General features: G+C 46.0%; 2 protein-coding genes across 10 annotated transcripts in view; one reads left to right on the top strand and one right to left on the bottom strand.

The window, feature by feature from the left end:
- The window catches only part of RTP1 (receptor transporter protein 1), a 142,597-nt gene that overhangs the window by 26,158 nt on the left and 97,958 nt on the right, over positions 1–18,481 (bottom strand). For all 5 annotated transcript variants that reach the window (XR_004182352.1, XR_002520613.2, XR_002520610.2 and 2 more), the window contains exon 3: positions 3,206–3,299. Coding sequence is in view for 1 of the 5 variants with exons in the window: in XM_017956034.3 (XP_017811523.1) it covers positions 3,206–3,299 (94 nt within the window). In the remaining 4 variants the exon portion in view is untranslated. The remainder of the gene's footprint in view (positions 1–3,205; positions 3,300–18,481) is intronic.
- The window catches only part of MASP1 (mannan binding lectin serine peptidase 1), a 76,973-nt gene that overhangs the window by 37,764 nt on the left and 20,728 nt on the right, over positions 1–18,481 (top strand). For 3 of the 5 annotated variants that reach the window (XM_009201913.4, XM_017956032.3, XM_017956033.3), the window contains exons 6-10: positions 3,268–3,415; positions 4,814–4,932; positions 6,223–6,301; positions 12,780–12,917; positions 14,879–14,953. In XM_009201913.4, coding sequence (XP_009200177.1) covers positions 3,268–3,415; positions 4,814–4,932; positions 6,223–6,301; positions 12,780–12,917; positions 14,879–14,953 — 559 coding nt within the window. Of the gene's footprint in view, positions 1–3,267; positions 3,416–4,813; positions 4,933–6,222; positions 6,302–9,012; positions 10,055–12,779; positions 12,918–14,878; positions 14,954–18,481 lie in introns of those variants that run through there. The other 2 variants (XR_644293.4, XM_009201914.4) reach the window with 2 other exon arrangements.

Below are 18,481 nucleotides of genomic sequence, written 5' to 3'. Positions count from 1 at the left end.
CTTCACCTTCTTCTCCCAGGATAGAGAGCCAAGCAGCTAGTGTCTCAAAAAGGCATTATTTAAAATAATATCTACCATCTTAATTAGATCTATTTCAGGAATCTCTGATCTGAAATGACCCCCCTGGCCATCAGGGAGGGTTGAGGAGGAGAGTCGTAAGGTTGAATCTGCATTTTAGAGAGGTCTCTTGCTGGCATGCCCAGCCTCATGAGCATGCATCCCATGCTGTCACATAGGGCCCTGTGCACAGAAGGGCCTCATGCTTGGTTTAATAAACACATGAAACTATGTTTCTTCTGTTTATTTTTTTAGCCAACTACCAAGGCAAAGAAGAATGTATGAAATTTTTAATTTGTTTTAAATAAGGGGCCCCATATTTTCATTTTGCCCCAGACCCCACAAATTATGCTGCTGGGCCCACTTGCGAGAAAAGGCTATGTCGAAGGCAGATAAAGATGGAAGAAATACCACAGGCAAATAACTACTCTATTTGTGGTTATTTCAATATTATAATTAAGAATTTGAGCCATGGCTGGGATAATGGGGAGATATTTTTGAGATGTGTGGAAAGTAAAACCAGCAATTCTTATAGAGTGAACAGCCAAAACATCCAAGTAGAGCTGAATATTAAGGTCTAGCTCAGAAGAGACACTGAGCTGGTGATAAAGATGGGTGCTGTTAAATGTTTAAAGAGGTGCTGATTTAAACTGTGGAAATGGGACGTCCTAGAAAAGAAAAAAAAAGGAAGCCAGAACACAATAGATTATGAGACCTAGATGGAGGAAGAGGAACCCACAAAAGAGGTCAGAAAGAGCCAGAAAACGAGACCGCCCAGGAGAAAGCTGTCAACAGTGAGAGAGGCAGAGAAGCCTGAGAGGACACAAAAGAAAACTCTAGAACTTAGAGCCTGGCCTGTCCCCTACTTGGATACAGAGGCTAAGAGGCAGCTTGGCTGGAGGGTGACAGCAGGAAGCACAGGCCACGGGTTTTCTATTTTGCTGTGTTAGCAAAGTGCCACAAACATAACAGCTTAAAACAATGCCAATTTCTTATCCCAGCATTGTGTCGGTCAGAAGTCCCAGTGAGCACAATGGGATTCTTTGTTCAGGGTCTCATGAAACTGAAATCAAGGTGTCAGCTGATAGAGCTCTTATCTAAAGACTCTGGAGAGGAATCAACTTCCAAGATCATTTAAGTTCTTGGCAGAATTCAGTTCCTTGCAGATGTAAGACTAAAATTCCCTTCTTCTTCCTGGCTGTCAGCCAGTGGTGGCTCTCAGCTCTAGAAGTTGTGCTTAGATACTTTCACATTGGTCCCTGCCATCACAGACAGTCCCTTCCATCAAATTCCTGTCACACTTCAAATCTCCCTGACTTCTGCTGCTGCTACCAGCAGAAGGAAACTGTGTGGAATGGGCTCGTGTGATTGGGTTAAGCCCACCCAGATAATGTCCCTCATTTTAGGTCAACTAATGAATAACTTTAACACACCTGCAAAATCCCTTTTGCCATTTAACATAACATCATCACAAAGTAACTCCAGGGGTGAAGGTGAACCTTCAATCTAGAATTCTGCCTGCCATAGTGTCTCAGGAGCTACACATGGGAGCCTTATCCAAGCATGCAACCTCTTGGGGCTTCATTTGTTTCCCCCTCTCCTCAATAAGGACAGGACAAAGATGTCACTTGGGATTGTAGAGGTCACCAAATGATTGGTAACGAGTCATGGCCCTCAAAGATGGGAGAAAAGTGCATTAAAGACATAGAAAAGAACCAGGAATGAATGGTGGGGAATCTGGATCAGATAATAGAGCCTATTGCCTTCTCTTCCCTACTGCCCCCAACCTACTGCAAACTCATCACCTCCCTTCTGCTCAGCTGCAAAACTTCCCAACAGGTTTTTTTTTTTTGTTTTCTGTTTTTTGTTTTTTGCTTCCACTCTTGCCCTACACAATCTATTCTCCCATAGCATTGAGGGTGATCTTTATAAAAGCTAGATTCGATTGAGTTTGCACTTTAAATTAAACCTGAATTTCTCAGCACAACTTGGCCTTTGTCTGTTGTCCAACCTCATGCCATGGCACTCCCACTGCCCAGCCGGCCTGGCTTCCTGCCTATTCCTAACACGAGGCAAGCTCTTTACCACCCTTGGCCTTGATCTTTACATATGCAGTTTTCTCTCCCTAGAAAGTATTCTTCCCTTCTCTTCAAATAAGCTCATACTCATCCTATGTATCTCAGATTCTCAGTGCTACCTAAGGGAAAGCCCTTGCCTTGATCACCTAATTAAAGTTATTGTCTATTATATTACCATTATAGGAATGATTACTTCTATAGGTTACACAGATTTTACTACATCAATGATAAACATATAGCATATATTTCTATTATATGTGCATATCATCCTGATTATTTTTATTACCCTTATGACGCCCTATAATTATTTTGTTTATTATTTGTTGTTAGTCTCCCCCAACTAGACTGCAGGTTTTTTGACAGCAGAGATCGTCTCTGCTTTATGCACCAGACAGCACTCTGCCCTTCTCTGAGCCACAGTATGTTCATCTTTAAGCAGAAGATTTTTTTTCAATTTAAGTACTGGGATACACATGCAGAACGTGCAGGTTTGTTACATAGGTATACATGTGCCATGGTGGTTTGCTGCACCCATCAATGTGTCACCTAGGTTTTAAGCCCCACATGCATTAGGTACTTGTCCTAATTTACTCCCTCCCCTTGCCCCGCCACCCTCTGACAGGCCCCAGTGTGTGATGTTCCCCTCCCTGTGTCCATGTGTTCTCATTGTTCAACTCCCACTTATGAGTGAGAATATGTGGTGTTTGGTTTTCTTTTCCTGTGTTAGTTTGCTGAGAATGATGACTTCCAGCTTCATCCATGTCTCTGCAAAGAACAGGAATTAATCCTTTTGTATGGCTGCATAGTATTCCACAGTGTATATATGCCACATCAATGCCAGTCTATCACTGATGGGCATTTGATTTGGTTGTATACCTTTGCTATTGTAAATAGTTAAGTAGAGGATTATTAACCTGCCTTGTCCACTTCAAGAGTCATTGTAAATTATAAAAGAGAGAATGAAGATGAAACCATTTGGTGAATGGTACGGCTCATTAAAAACCTAAGTGAATATCAAGGGTTCATATGGAAGCTTCCAGAAAACCCAGAGTGCAGTGGAGAGGTATTACCTGCAGAGGCCATGTTGGCTGCTCAGATGGAACCCTCTCTTTCTCTCTCTCATATTTTGCAGATCAAAGTTGGTCCAAAAGTTCTGGGGCCTTTCTGTGGAGAGAAAGCCCCAGAACCCATCAACACCCAGAGCCACAGTGTCCTGATCCTGTTCCATAGTGACAACTCGGGAGAGAACCGGGGCTGGAGGCTCTCATACAGGGCTGCAGGTAACCTCTTCCCTCCCAGGTGACACTGAGCCGCTGTGCTTAGCCCTTGCAGAAGCAGTGGCTAAGGGAGGAGGGGTGCAGGCTTGGGTCTCCTCTTGGGACCTGATGGGACTCCCAATCGAGCAGCTGGGGATCAAGGCACGTGCTCTTTCCTGACTCAGTTTTCCATCTATAAAATGGGGGCAAGGGCAGCAATAATGTTGGGTGGACTAGACAGGTGGTTTTCAAAACATGTACCTCAGTATCACATAGAGAGATTAAAGAAAAAGAAATCTTGTTTCCTGAACTCTACACCTCACACAGTGATTCAGTAGACTTGGGGAGGAGGGCCTTTTCAGCTCCAGCCTTCTCCAAGTCTAGGGTTAGAATTTGGATATGGGCCTGTAGCCCAGAATGTTTCACTATGGTGCTTTGCCTCCTTCTGGGTCCCCCATCGGCAAAGCCCATGGATCTTATGCCCCCGTCCCTCAAGTCAGTCAGTCCTGGCCCAAACCTTGATCAAGCCATTCAACCTGCAGTAACTGGTCTGTAGGAACTCAAGGAAGGAGAGGGTGAACATCAGTGACAAAAGATCACAGCTGGGCATGACTAATCCAGTTCATAGACTAAAACTCTGGCCCTGCCTACATTATCACATACACTGCCCAGATGGGGGAGAGCAGACAGGATCTTAACAAAGGAGAGTTTGTCTTAGAAAAAGTGTCAGGGATAGGCCCAGGCCTGAAGAGCCTGTCAGATTTAGCTTTTCGAGGAGAGGACTCAGAGGCATATGATCACAGCCTTTCTAATGCTTTGAAGAAGGGCCTTGGGAAGAAAGAGCAATTTGGGTCATCCTTGGTGGCCTGAGAGGACAAATGAGTAAAAATTACAGGGGCGCAAATTTCAGCTAAGAAGGAAAACAATGTTCATGTAATCAGCAGAGTCTGAGCCTGAAAGGTACAGGTTAGGGAGGCGTTAAGCTCCCTGTCACTGTGTCCCTGAGCCGCCATGCTTAGCCCTCCCAGGGGTGGTGGCTGAGGGAGGAAGGATGCAGGTTTGGACCTGGTGGGGCTCCTAGCTGAGCAGTATGTTTGGTGTCTACTGCGGAGGATGTTGTAAGAGAAGCATCAGACAAGGATTGGATTTAATGACATTTAACATTCCTCCCAATCCTGAGTTTTACTGAAATCATCTGGTCGACCATTTCATTCCACAAGTAAGGACGTGGTGGTCCAAGTTGGAAACTGCCCTATTCACGGCTCCAGAATTAGTCTCTTGAAGGGCCCGGAAGATCCATGCCTCCAATACCCAGTTCCATGTTTTATTCACCTTCATCAGGCCTTGCTTTCTAGGGACTGGCCCTTTAAGGTCAGAATTCTTATTTTCTCACCTGCTGTTCTTTCATTTGCTCCCCACCAGGAAATGAGTGCCCAGAGCTACAACCTCCTGTCCATGGGAAAATCGAGCCCTCCCAAGCCAAGTATTCCTTCAAAGACCAAGTGCTCATCAGCTGTGACACAGGCTACAAAGTGCTGAAGGTGCAGAGCCCTGCCTGGGAAAGGGTAGTGAGCAGGCCACAGAAACTCTCCAAACCTGCACCTCCCCAGGGCAGATGGGCTGCCAGCACTTGTCATAGTTCCAGCACAGAATTTCCTAGCTGCCCATCAACTTCTCAAATGCTCCAGAAATTCCAAAGCATGTGTCCCAGGCGGTCTCACACTCTGAAAGTGGCACAAAAATTTGTTTTATTTTTTAATCAGAGCATGAGCTGGTTTGAATTTTAAAAATATGCATCCATACAGCTCTATAATCAAGGCTGAGAACTGTGACAAAGTTCATCGGCTTATAGAGGGGAGTGGAGTGGGATACCAGGAAAGGAAGTAGACGGTTTAAAAGTAGCAGATGGGGCCAAGTGCAGTGGCTCACGCCTGTAATCCCAGCACTTTGGGAGGCCCAGGTGGGTTGATCACCTGATCTCAGGACCAGCCTGGCCAATATGGTGAAACCCTATCACTACTAAATAATAAAAAAATAGCCGGGTGTGGTGGCGGGAGCCTGTAATCCCAGCTACTCGGGAGGCTGAGGCAGGAGAATCGCTTGAATCTGAGAGGCGGAGGTAGCAGTGAGCCGAGATTGTGCCATTGCACTTCAGCCTGGTTGACAAGAGCAAAACTCTGTCTCAAAAAATAAAAAAAGGAACAGATGGGTTCCCCTTACTCTCCCACCCCCTGAAGCAGTAGTTCTAGGAATCACATTGTTAGCTTAAAAAAAAAATCATCTCCCAGCTCTCACCTGAGATCAGTTAAAGCAGACTTTTTGGGACGGGGACCAGTGATTGGTGCAGCCAAGCTAAAGGACCACTGCTTCCAAGGAATGATTCTCAAAGAGGGGTCCTCAGTCTCAGCATCACTGGGAACTTGTTAGAAATGCAAATGCTTGGGTAAGCCAGCCCCACTGAATCAGAAACTCTGGGGGAGAAGCCCGGCCACCTGTGTTTTAACAAGCCCTCTAGGAGATGCTGACTGCTTGCCCTGGTTTGAGAAGCACTGCTCTGAAAAAGGAGTCAATGCTTACAGTCTTCCCTTCAGAGATAGTTGCCCAAACCCCTTCTTGCACACAGCCCTTGCCCCTCTCCAGAATATGAAAAGGGAATATGAATTCAGCGTGTATCTTTCCCCTACCTTCAAGCTTGCCCTTGGAGGCCCATGGGTGGAAAATCTCAGTCGAGGACAGACATGTGTGGAACTTGAGTTGGTTTTGCTAGGAAAAAACCCCTAACACCACCCCTGCCTCCTTCTTCCCACTCCCTTCTTCCTGTCTCTTCCCAGGATAATGTGGAGATGGACACATTCCAGATTGAGTGTCTGAAGGACGGGACGTGGAGTAACAAGATTCCCACCTGCAAAAGTAAGAAAGCCTAATGGGTTGTTATAAAGATACTGAGCTCCCCCACACTGGCGGGACCCGAGCGGAGCATGCAAGGGTGAAAGTGTGGCAGGAGCACTCTGAAGGGGATGGGAGCAGAAATTTAACAGACACACAAGGGTTGGGGGAAAAAAGAATATCAATGCCCCTTTTGGCAATAAGATGTTTGGATCCCAAAAGAAACTTGTGGGCCCAGTACTTTGTTAAACACCAATTTTACTTCAGTCCATAGGTGGGTTGCCTAGCTTACTAAAGGAATAACATGTGTCCAGGCTCGAAACCAGCTTTGGCAATTGCTAATTCAGGAAACTAGTTTGGTGCTGGTGCCCAGAGCTGAGTGACCTTGCTAGTCTTCACGTGGCCATCAGCCATATCCCCTACATCTTCTGAGACAGCTCATGATTTAGGGCTGTATAGGAAGGGCTGTGGGGTCAGCACAGTTGGCCTGCATGAAGCAAATGATACAGCTCTTCACTGGCTCCTGGGACCCAGAGTAAGATCTTGCCTTGGCTCTGCCCCTAACCAACTCTGTGATTGTGAATAAGATCCTTCGCCTCAACTATAAAATAAGGAATTTGGACTAGCTTTATATTTTAGAAGATGTGCCAATAGTTTTAAAATGATATAGTCTATATAAATCATCTACTGAGCTTTGTAAAAATACAAGCTTCCAACCACTTCACCTCACCACCACCCTCTGCAACCACCTCTCAACACCCAGGTGATTTCAATAAAAGACTTATAAGGACCACAGTTTTAGAAACTTATCTATGGCCAGCATTGTTGAGAGGAGGCACAGTGACAGAAATAGTCAGGGAAGGAAGGGAGAGAGAAGGGAGAATTTGCTTTACGATGGAGAGGTGAGGTCAAGAATTAGAGCCTGACGTGGTGGCTCACACCTGTAATCCCAGCACTTTGGGAGGCAGAGGCAGGTGGATCACTTGAGTTCCAGAGTTCAAGACCAGCCTGGCCAACATGGTGAAACTCAGTCTCTACTAAAAATACAAAAATTATCCAGGCATGGCGGTGCACACCTGTAATCCCAGCTACTCGGGAGGCTGAGGCAGGAGAATTGCTGGAACCCAGGAGACGGAGATAGCAGTGAGCCGAGATTGTGCCACTGCACTCCAACCTGGGTGGCAGAGCAAGACTCTGTCTAAAAAAAAAAAAAAAAAACCAGATTGGAGTTGGTCCCACCCATCTTCTTTTCATGACTTTTCATGCAAACTGGAGCGCTATCCTCGTCCCTTTCTCCTACATGGCCTTGATTCAGTACGCAGACATATCTCCTCCCATTGTCCCAAGGGGGACATTCCCTTAAGGCAAATCCCAGGAAGAACTTTGAAGTAAAATATGCTTGTTCTTTTCCTTTTCATATGATGAAATTTTTCCTTTTCCTATGATGTGGCTGGGGTCAGAGCCTAGCGTGGGGAAGGAGGGGGCATTTTATGACTTTAACAACATGTTTCAAAAAATGTTGACTGGATGCCTGTGCAGAGTTCCATAGGGAAGTCAGATGGAAAAGACAAGGTCCAGGCATGGAGGAACTCAAGTGCTGGTGGCCACAGTCACCACCTCCTCCAATGCCAGGCTCGAGGCACAGTGCTGTGACTAGGTTCTAAGCAAAGCACTCTGCAGAACAAAGCAAGGGCCATGTAGAAGGATAAGGTAAAGGAGGATATGATGTGTTTTGGATAGAATCAGGCTTTGGAATTAGGAAGTTCTAGATTCAAATGCAGACTCTACCAGCTGAAAGTCCCTAATCAGTGTATTCAGACTCTTTGGCCTCAGTTTCCTGCCCTCAAGATTGCTTTGGGGATTAGCTGGGTTAATATACATACCATACCCATGGAGGGCCAGAAACGTGCAAAAGATCAACAAACATCTCCCGCCCCAACCCAATCCCCTCACTAGGAAGTGGTTTTGTTTCTCTCATTCATATTTTTGGAAAGTAGGAAGCATTAATATTTTTTCCCTGACTAATATTTTTCCCTGACTTACATTAGCGTACAACAGAACACCCTCTCATTTTATAGTAAAGAGGAACTGTTTCCATCATATGGCCCTATTCTCCCAAAATAGGCTGGCTTAAGACTATCAGAATTCCCATTCAGGCATACCCAGCATCTTTGCTTACTCAGTAGGTATTTATTGAGCATCTCTCTGTACCAGACACTGTGCTAGGTCCTAGGGGAGAGGCAAGGACAGGACTGAGGAGTTGAGAGTCCCCAGGGATTATGGAGTACAGGGCTGGAAACAGACAAGGGGTGTGCACTGTGTGGTAAAGAAACGTGCACTCGAAAAGAAGCTGGGAATTATGGGTTGTTGTTCTGGCCTCCACCTTGCTGTGGTGGCCCCTGGACAAGCCCTGTTCTACTCTGAATGCCGTCAAGTCAGGGTTTGGACCAGATTCAGGCAACGCTCCCTCCAGGGCAGAATTTTATAATCCTCATGAGCCAGGATGTATGACTCTGCAAATTCTCAGAATGATACAGATTCCACAATCCCAAACTGTTCTTCGCACTGGCTGTACCTAAACTATGCATTCTTAATCAATTCTGGTGAAGTGATTTCTGTAGTTCCTGCATAAACTGTTTCTGCTTTGCTTGCTAATTTCTCTCTCTCTCTCTTTCTCTTCCTTTCTCTGCTTCCTTCCTCTGTACCTCTTGATCCCTCTTTGATCTTCACCATAGTGGCAGAAAACGAAATCGATCTGGAGAGCGAACTCAAGTCAGAGCAAGTGACAGAGTGAATGACGAGACCCCACACAATGCAGACATCCAGAAATGGATCACTCCCAAGACCCCCGGGGCCCAGAGCTGCACCACCCCTCCCCACCCAACAACACTCCCGTGCCCCTTTCAGTGTGGATTAGAATGGGTGCTGAACAAGGCAACATGAGCTCAGCAGTTGAAGCTGCTACGTGTGTGAAAACAAATTTGCCACTTGAGGGTTCACCCATCATTCAAACACTACTCCTGAAAATAATGAAAAAAAAAAATGTGGGATTTATTTTAGCACCTCTGAGTGGACTGTGCTCTTCTCAAAGGAAAAGAAAAAATGCCCTTGGTCTTAGAGACATAAGATTGAATATATAATCATGTGGCCTCAGGCTGACCAGATCAAAGTGGTTTCTAATCCATTCTACATGTCAAGTTTAAATGAGCCAGACTGCCTGTGAGTTTATGAATCCGGAGGTGTTACCTGTTGCTGCTTTCTTAACCACCATGAGTAGGTAAAGCAAATAATAACTCACAGAGTGTGGATTTTTGAGAATCTGAATGTTTTCTCATTCACAAAAGTATCCCTTCTACCCCTACATAGCATGGGGCTGAAATGTCATCATTAGAAGTTCTGTCTTCTGGGGCTTACAAGTCCTATGTTTCTTAAAATTCGCTGATTAAAAATTTTAAAAAGATAGGTATCACACCCGAAAGCAGTAGCCCCAGCTCTGTGCCATGGGACATCACAGGTCCTAAACAGTGACAGAGAAAGGGCTGGGGAGTGGCAGCTGGAATCTCTGCTTCCATCTGAAGATCTGGGTACACATGTCAGAGAAACTTTGCATTAAATGGACTGCCCGATCTATTTGGTGATTAAATGGCTGTGCGGTGAGGGGAGAACCCTGGGCAGTCTGGAGACCGAGGTGCCATTCTCGGCTAGAGACACCACTGAAAGAAGAGATGGGCTGGCTACTAAAGACAAGTGTCCGTTGAATAAATGTCTTTAAACCCACAAAGTATTCACAGCAATCTTACTCAGTGCCATACAGGGAATCAGAATTTAAGAGGAAGATTTGATATGTACCCAAATAATTGTAATAGCTTTGATGCAGACAACATCAGATACATCCCATCAAAGAAACAAGGAAGCAGCCCTGTCCAGTTAGAATTAGAAAGGCTTTCAAGAAGAAGCGGTGTTTCATCAAGACTCCAGGGTGGCCAGAGCATGAACATAGGGTGCCCCGGGCAACAGGGATGGCACCAGCAAGGCCTGGGAGCCAGAGGCAGCAGGGGAGCACACTGAAGGAGCTGGTGTTTGGAGGGTGGGTACACCGAGGAGAGGAAAGAAGATGAGGCCAAGGAAGGGGCTAGAGCCCAAAACCCCAAGCCTGAGTGCCAGGATCATCTGATTGCACATCGTTCTCTAGGAAGCCCCCCAATACAGCAAAGCACACTTGGATCTGCAGGTCAAGCAAGGTGTGTCTGAAGGAAAATAAGTGGCAGCGAGGAATTACCGTGGAGATAGGGTGTTGGGCGGCGCCAAGGCAAGGGGAAAGAGAAGGGTGTTTTGATTCCAGAGTGCAGAACTGGCCAGACAGGACTTTACAGAAAAGGATAACACCCTTCCTAAAGCAAAGAGCATAGGCCAACGGCGGAAGCAGGGTCTAGTGTGTGCTGACTGTGCCAGACAGACCTGCTCAAGGCCTCTTGTGACGGAAAGTCACTTCCGTGTCCCAGAGAGACATGGCTTTTTCCCTGCCGCTATGGATTTGGGAAGAAAGTGTGCCCCTCCACATTGCCAAGACCCTCTATGTTCCACTATTTATCACCCCCTCTACCCAGTTGTAGGGCCAGCTGTATCACTGGACAAAGTTACTTCTCTGAAGTGATGTGAAAGTAGGTCCTCCACCCAGAAAATATCACTCCGCCAGCATCAGCCACATAACAGGCTCCGAGGGCCCCACCATCTAGCCACGCTAAGGCCAACCCTGGAATTCCTAAACTAGGTGGTCAGGTCTTGAGATTAGTTTAGGCAAAACAAACTGCTGGACCAAAGTTAAGGGAGATGAGTAACGCCAATACCTAGGTACCAAGTCAATGGTATTTTCTAAAAAAGGAGGAAAAATCTGCTTTAGCAGAATTTAAACTGTTTATAGTATTTAAATAATAAATATTATTGGTCATTATCCTAGTGTTGAGCTGCACACGTTTACCTCACAAAGTGGAAGAGCGTCTCTACTTTTGGGTTATCAAAACAAATGGAGATGATTTGTCCAGGGTAATTGGACTGGGTGCCAGGACAAAACCTGTTGTCTTGGTTTGCCTTCTTTGTGGATAAGAAGTACCTGTATTTCCTCCCTTCCTTCATCTTTTCCTCCAACCTGGAGGGACTTGGAATTATTTACATTTTGAGTGGACTTTCTAGCTAATCAAAAAGATGAATTTGGAGTCCTAAAGTCAAAATCACACTGTCTAAATGGCACTCAGGGGTAAATTACGTCTCACTGTTTCCCAAAATGACCAGGTAAAATTCAGGAGGACATGGAACTTTGGAAATTTTACCAGGGCTCTGGAAATTCTGACAATTGATATCCACCATTGGCCAGCTAAAATAGGCCATTTAACTGGAAAACAGATCCTTAAGAACTACTAGTTCCATTTACTAAAACAGCACTGGGTTTGAGGTCAAATCTTGCTCTCACTCTGACAGTAACTTGCTGTATGACCTTAGACAAGTCAAATCTCCTCTCTGGGCTCATAGATAAAATAAAGAGAACATTCTAGATTGCCTACTTCAGGTTTCTTTCCAGCTGTGACAGTCTATGATTCATCTATGATTCTTCAACTCTGGTGTAGGCTGTTATACCTAAGATTAGGATTTCCTTAAGAATGAAAAGATTGACAAATTTGGGTCCAGAGTCTCTGATGTGGCCATGAAAAGATGCCCTGACTCTCAGCTGACTCACGCTGGGCTCCATCAGTGCTGACAACTCCCCTAAGACTGAGCTGGACTGGAAAGCTCCCCAAAGACCACCTCTGAGGAGCAGGCATCTTTAGTCAAGTCCTGTACTGGGAATTATGGCTCCAACATCTGGCCATCAACAATTGTAGAAAATGAACAGGGGAAGGCTGAAAGCTGATCTGCCTCCAACCCTGCCTCCTGTTTTCTAGGGCCAAGCAAGCTGCCTGGGGAGGCAGCAGGGTGGGGCTGTGTACTCATACAGGAGCTGGGTTTTTTTTATTTTTTGTGCCAGACTCCAATGTGAGCATATTAGCTGCTATTACTCAGCCTAGGATTGGGACTAGAAGAACAAAGATTATTTGGTTTATGTCAGCTATAATTTTCTCGCTAAGCCAAGGGTTTCATCCTTGGGCAGAAGAGGCAGAGAGGATTGTACAATAAAACTAGAAGTCAAAGAAAGAGGCCCTGGTGGGTAAGAGGCTGGAGTCTGTTTAAACCTCAGGAGACCTTCTCCTACCCAAAATTGACACTGGCCAGGTGAGTTGACCACACAGTAGTACCATAATGAATGGGAGAGACCTCGAAAGCAGGACCACTGGTAGCTTCACAGGTTGTACACTGTACATCCCAGGGGCACCCTTCAGAGGCATTATAATATTGCTTTCTGGAATTGTGTGCAGTGCACAACCTGTACATCTGCATGACACAGATCCATCAGATAGCCAGAAGAAGATGAGCAAAAGGCAGTCGAGGGTTCTCACTTCTTCTCTCTCAGTTGTAGACTGTAGAGCCCCAGGAGAGCTGGAACACGGGCTGGTCACCTTCTCCACAAGGAACAACCTCACCACATACAAGTCTGAGATCAGATACTCCTGCCAGGAGCCCTATTACAAGATGCTCAACAATATCACAGGTAAGCCCTCCATGCTGAGCCACCCCACTCCCGTTTCACACTCTCGGGGCCTCAGGGTTGGGCTGGAGGCCGAGGCAGCTCTGAAAGGAAGAACTCGTAAGTGTGCAGAGCCTGATAATGCAAAACGTGTCACTCACACATCTCCTCAGGTTCTCACTTTCCATGAGCTTGTGTTACTGTGTCCATGTGGAGATGCAGAAACAGTCTCAAGACCAAATCCCAGGCTTTTTGGTTTTTAACTTTAAATCTAGCACTGATTTACTAATGAGTTGTTGGTGGGAGCATGAAGGAGTCACACATTGACACAACTAAGGCAAGAAACGAGACCCTAAAGGAAGCCTGGAATACCCCAAGTTAAACTCCTTCATGTGGTCTGAGGCTGAGCTGGGGTTTCCAAAAAATGGCCAGTATTACTGCTTTACCCAGTCTCGGCCTTGGCTTCTGGGTGAGGGCAACATCTCACCAGGCCAGACCCATTCAGCAGGTAAGGGACCTTCCTTCAAAGACCTGTTCTGCTGATACGGACAGGGGTCCAGGCAGGGTTGGGGAGTGAGGAGCAGATCCTTTGCCTCCCCAGGGAGCCCAGCATATCCCCTGACCACAGCTCAAGCACAGCCACAGCTACAGCAGTCCCTGTCCAGACCTCATCCATGCCACCTGGCAGAGACCCCTGGCTGCCCCAGGGACTGGGCAGCAGCACACTGGCCAGAGGGTGAAGGACTTGCAATAACCTGTCCCTTGGCCACACTGGGGGTTTGGGAGGAACTGGGAGGAGAATGGCTTAGAGACATAACCCGCCTCTCCCTGCCTTGTGGCAGCCCAACACCCCCTCACATGCACTCACAGTCCCTAGCAGAAAAGGAGCTCTCAGGGAGAAAGGAGGGCCCATCAGCTCTGCCTCTCTGGCATGCAAGCCCTGAGAACATTCTCTTGACTCATCTAAGCCTCCAACTCCTTCTTATTTTTTTGTTTTTTGTTTTTTGTTTTTGTTTTTGAGACAGGGTCTCACTCTGTCACCCAGGCTGGAGTGCAGTGGCATGATCTCGGCTCACTGCAACCTCGACCTCCTGGGTTCAAGCAATTCTCTTGCCTCAGCCTCCCAAGTAGCTGTGATTATAACAACTTGCCACCATGCCCAGCTAATTTTTGTATTTTTAGTGGAGACGGGCTTTTGCCATGTTGGTCAGGCTGGTCTTGAACTCCTGACCTCAAGTGATCCGCCTACCTCGGCCTCCCAAAGCGCTGGGATTACAAGCGTGAGCCACCGCACCTGGCCCGAAGTCCTCATTTTTAAAAGAAGGAACAGTGATGAAGCTCTTAGAGCTATTTTGAAACTCCAGTGAGATGGTGGTCACAAATGTATGCTTATTAAAGAGTCTGTCAAATGGAGAAGAAAGGAAAGGGCATCTGTGCAACAAAGAGCCATGTAAGCCCAGGTCTTTGTGACAAGTGAGGGGGAAATGCCTTCCAGGACCTGGGCAGCGTGGGGTGGGGAGGGGAGCAGCCCTCAGCCAGGCAGGAGTGGGACTCCCCAGAGCTTTAGACAGACACCATGCTGAAGAGCGTGGTGTTTATTTTTGAAGGTGACAGCCAGCCATTGGTGATTCTGAGCTAAGAAAGGACATGGTCAGATTCCCGTTTTAGAAAGATCCTTCAGGTTGCAAAGGGAGTTTGATAGAAGGACTAGGATGGTACCCCTGTGGGTATTTGAAGACATTTGGAGGTTAATTGGTCCCTTTGGAGGATTATATCCCAGAGAGTACCTGCCACATTCCTCCACTTTCTTCCTCATTCTTCTTAGTACATCTAGGCTCAGAGACAATCGTATCTGAGCCTAGATGACCATTTGGAGGACTTTTGTAATAACTCACTTGAGAGAAATTAAGTACCCAGATCTATTTTCCATGTGCTGCAAATCAACCATTTTCTCCCTTTTCTCCTAACCTCTTTCACTAATCCAGGTATATATACCTGTTCTGCCCAAGGAGTCTGGATGAATAAAGTATTGGGGAGAAGCCTGCCCACCTGCCTTCCAGGTACCTCACCCTCCAAATCCTTTGCCTCATGGTTTTCCATCCAAGGCCCTAGGACCCCAGGTCTTCTGGCTGTTAACAGGGAGATGGGGGACAGGGGAGGTGATGCTTTGGTTGCTTTTTGGGAGGCGTCTTCAAAAGGTTAAGGGTCAGAGAAGCCCTGCTTCACACCTTCTCAAATCAGCCTGTATTTTCTGCCTGCTCCGTCACTCTGACAGCCCTCCTGTCCCCTCTCTGTGTCCTTGCCACAAGCTTTTTCATAGAACACAGTTTGTGTGTGCATCTGCTGTCCTGCCAGGGAAATTGAAAAAGTGGGTACCCTGTCCTCAAGCACTCACCGTGCTATCAAGGAGATGCTAAGACAAACAACATCATGATAAGACAGAGTGAGAAATTCTTTCTTCCAAACAGCAATGTGGTCAAGCCTTTCCAACTGCTGCCTTTCCCATGGTTTACTTACTGACTCCACTTTAAAATGGAAAGAAAATTTTGTGTTGACAGGAAGTGTTACTGTGCATACAGATTTTGGGGACATTTGCTTTAGCATTAAAAGTATAGGCCGGGCGTGGTAGCTCACGCCTGTAATCCCAGCACTTTGGGAGGCCAAGGCGGGTGGATCATCTGAGGTCCGGAGTTCAAGACCAGCCTGGTCAACACGGTGGAACCCCATCTATACTAAAAATACAAAAAAAAATTAGCCAGGCGTGGTGGCGCGCATGTGTAATCCCAGCTACTCGGGAGACTGAGACAGGAGAATTGCTTGAACCCAGGAGGCAGAGGCTGCAGTGAGCCGAGATTGCACCATTGCACTCCAGCCTGGGCGCCAGAGCTAGACTCTGTCTTGAAAAATAAATAAACAAATAAATAAATAAATAGTATGGGTGATTTGCACTGCAATCACACTGTGTAGCTACTCAAGTTGACTTAGAAAAGTATAACCCCAAAATGCACACTCTAGGGTTAAACAAATAATCTACAAAAAAATTAAATTTAATATTCACAACATGGTAATTTTTTTTTAGAAAAAATAAGAATGACAGTAGTTTAATGATGCAATCACTCAAGACAGCATTGAGGAATACTGAAAATTAAGTGCCTTGTCTAATTCCATCTGCATGTTTGCAAAAACAGCAGGAAATTTGCAATATGGTTAAGCATTGGGTGATATTTGTATTTTGCTGAATGAGAATGTTGGGTAAACTGATGTAATATATTATATTAACGGTACATTTCAGTAACCCTACAGTATACAGTATAAAGTAGGTATACCAGTACACAGTAGGTATATTAGTCTGTTCTCACACTGCTGATAAAGACATACCCAAGACTGGTAATTGATACAGAAAAAGAGGTTATTGGACTCACAGTTCCGCATGGCTGGAGAGGCCTCACAATCATGGCCAAAGGTGAAAGGCACATCTTACATGGTGGCAGGCAAGAGAGAAATGGGACATAGCCAGTTTGAGACATAGCCAAACCATATCAGGAGGCTTCTACATATCAGATTAGACACTAAAATGGAAGGCTATGGAGTTGTCTACTATTCATCCTTAAGAAGTGAAGAATGTGTTAGCATTTGAGAGTCAGGTTTTGACCATCACAGGTGCTATGGGATCCCAGAGAAGAAGGAAGTAACAATGTCTGGTTGTCTATGAGTGGAGGGGTAAGAACTGACCAGGAAGGCTTCACATAAGAGGTCTTTATTTCTAAGAAAAACTTATGAGGATGTGGAATAAGGGAATGTTCATCCCACCCATTCTGCTGATTCCACTTACCTCAATTAGGCTTGCCCAGAAGTACACCCAAGGACTCCAGGCAGTGAAGCCTCAGAGAAGAGAGGAATGGTGGAGCTGTAGCAAACCAGAGGATCTAATCCCCATTTTGCTAAAAGACTATGTGAGCCAAAGAAAGCTAGGGATAGATTCCATGCTGGAAAGCCATGTGGCCACCTCAGGAAGGGGAAGAAGCCCTGGGCAAAGAGTCAGGGCCCTAGGTACTAATACTGATGCTGCCATTTCCTAACTATGATCTTTGGTAAATAATTTCACATCTCTGGGTCTGGGATCCCATACCTCAGAAGTAAAGCATCAGGACCAAGAGACCTGTGATATTCTATGACTCTTTTCTTGAGACAGAGTTTCACTCTTACTGCTCAGGCTGCAGTGCAATGGTGCAATCTCAGCTCACTGCAACCTCTGCCTCCTGGGTTCAAGCAATTCTCTTGCCTCAGCCTCCCGAGTAGCTGGGATTACAGGCATGCGCCACCATGCCCAACTATTTTTTTTTTCTTTGTATTTTTAGTAGAGACAGGGTTTCTCCATGTTGGTCAGGCTGGTCTCGAACTCCCAACCTCAGGTGATCCTCCTACCTCGGCTTCCCAAAGTGCTGGGATTATAGGCATGAGCCACCATGCCCAGCTATTCTATGATTTTTAATGGTCATCATCCTCTATGTTTGTACAAAGCATCTTGGATACAATGAGTCATGAAATTCTTTTTAACACCAAGTGTTGGGCAGAACCATGGTGTATCATTGAACCAGGCCAGAAATTTGTAAAGTCTGTCTTTGCAAAACACTGTGTGATTGAACCAGGATGCAGGCCAGGATGGAGAAGGCCATCTCATCTATTGTCATAAGGCCCACCATTTCAGGGGGCCTGCTAAGCAAATATTACTTGCCCCCTTATTTTATAAATGAGAAAACTAAGTATCAGAATAGTGTAGTGAGTTGCGCAAGGCTACTTGTAGAAAATTAGGGGCAGAGCTGAAAGGTGAACTCAATACTGGCAACATAAGCAATGCCGAGCCATTCTTTTACCATGGTCATGTTTTATGCCATCCTCAGATACCTTGAATCCTAGAGCATCACATTTTTCTTTAAAGACCCTCCCTCACTAACCACTATCCTCTAGAACCCAAATCTGGCTTCAGCATAGCCAAAGCTATAACATTTCAAGAAGATTCCTTTCTCCCAGGAAAGACTGGGTGGGGAATGGCAGCAGCCAATAAGAATGACCCCATTTCAATGAGCTCTCCCAAGGGCTTGTTGCATCATTCAACCTCTTAAAAGGACAAGAACACATCAAGGAGAAAACAGATTTCAGTGGAGATATGAAGCTAGACTCAGGACAAACAAGCTCGAGTTCTGGCTTTCCCTCTAACAACTTTGAGTAAGTCATTGCTTTCTCTGAACTTTCCCGTTTCCATCTGTAAATTAGCTGTTCTCCAGGGTTTCTCCAGATCTGATCTGTGACCTGCAGTGTGCCACTGGCACCTTGGTTGGAGAAAGGTACCGTTTAGTACTGGCTTTGTTGTGACCATGGACCAAGTCACAGACGTGTCCCTTACCAGATGAGGGCCTTGAAGCACTAAATATATGTAGGACCAATGGCAGAGCTACGTTGAGATGTTGCCTTGCAGTTTGCTACTTGTAATTGGAAGGCTGACCCTCAACTTTGAAAGGCCAGGCCACAGAGAGTTACAAAGACCAGTTCACATCTGGCCTGGGGTGAATGGCAGGGTGCCCCAGGAT

The sequence above is a fragment of the Papio anubis genome, chromosome 2 (assembly GCF_008728515.1).
Source record: "Papio anubis isolate 15944 chromosome 2, Panubis1.0, whole genome shotgun sequence".
Lineage (NCBI taxonomy): Eukaryota > Metazoa > Chordata > Mammalia > Primates > Cercopithecidae > Papio > Papio anubis.
Note: the sequence above shows the minus strand (reverse complement) of the source record. Positions and strands in the feature narration are given on the sequence as shown.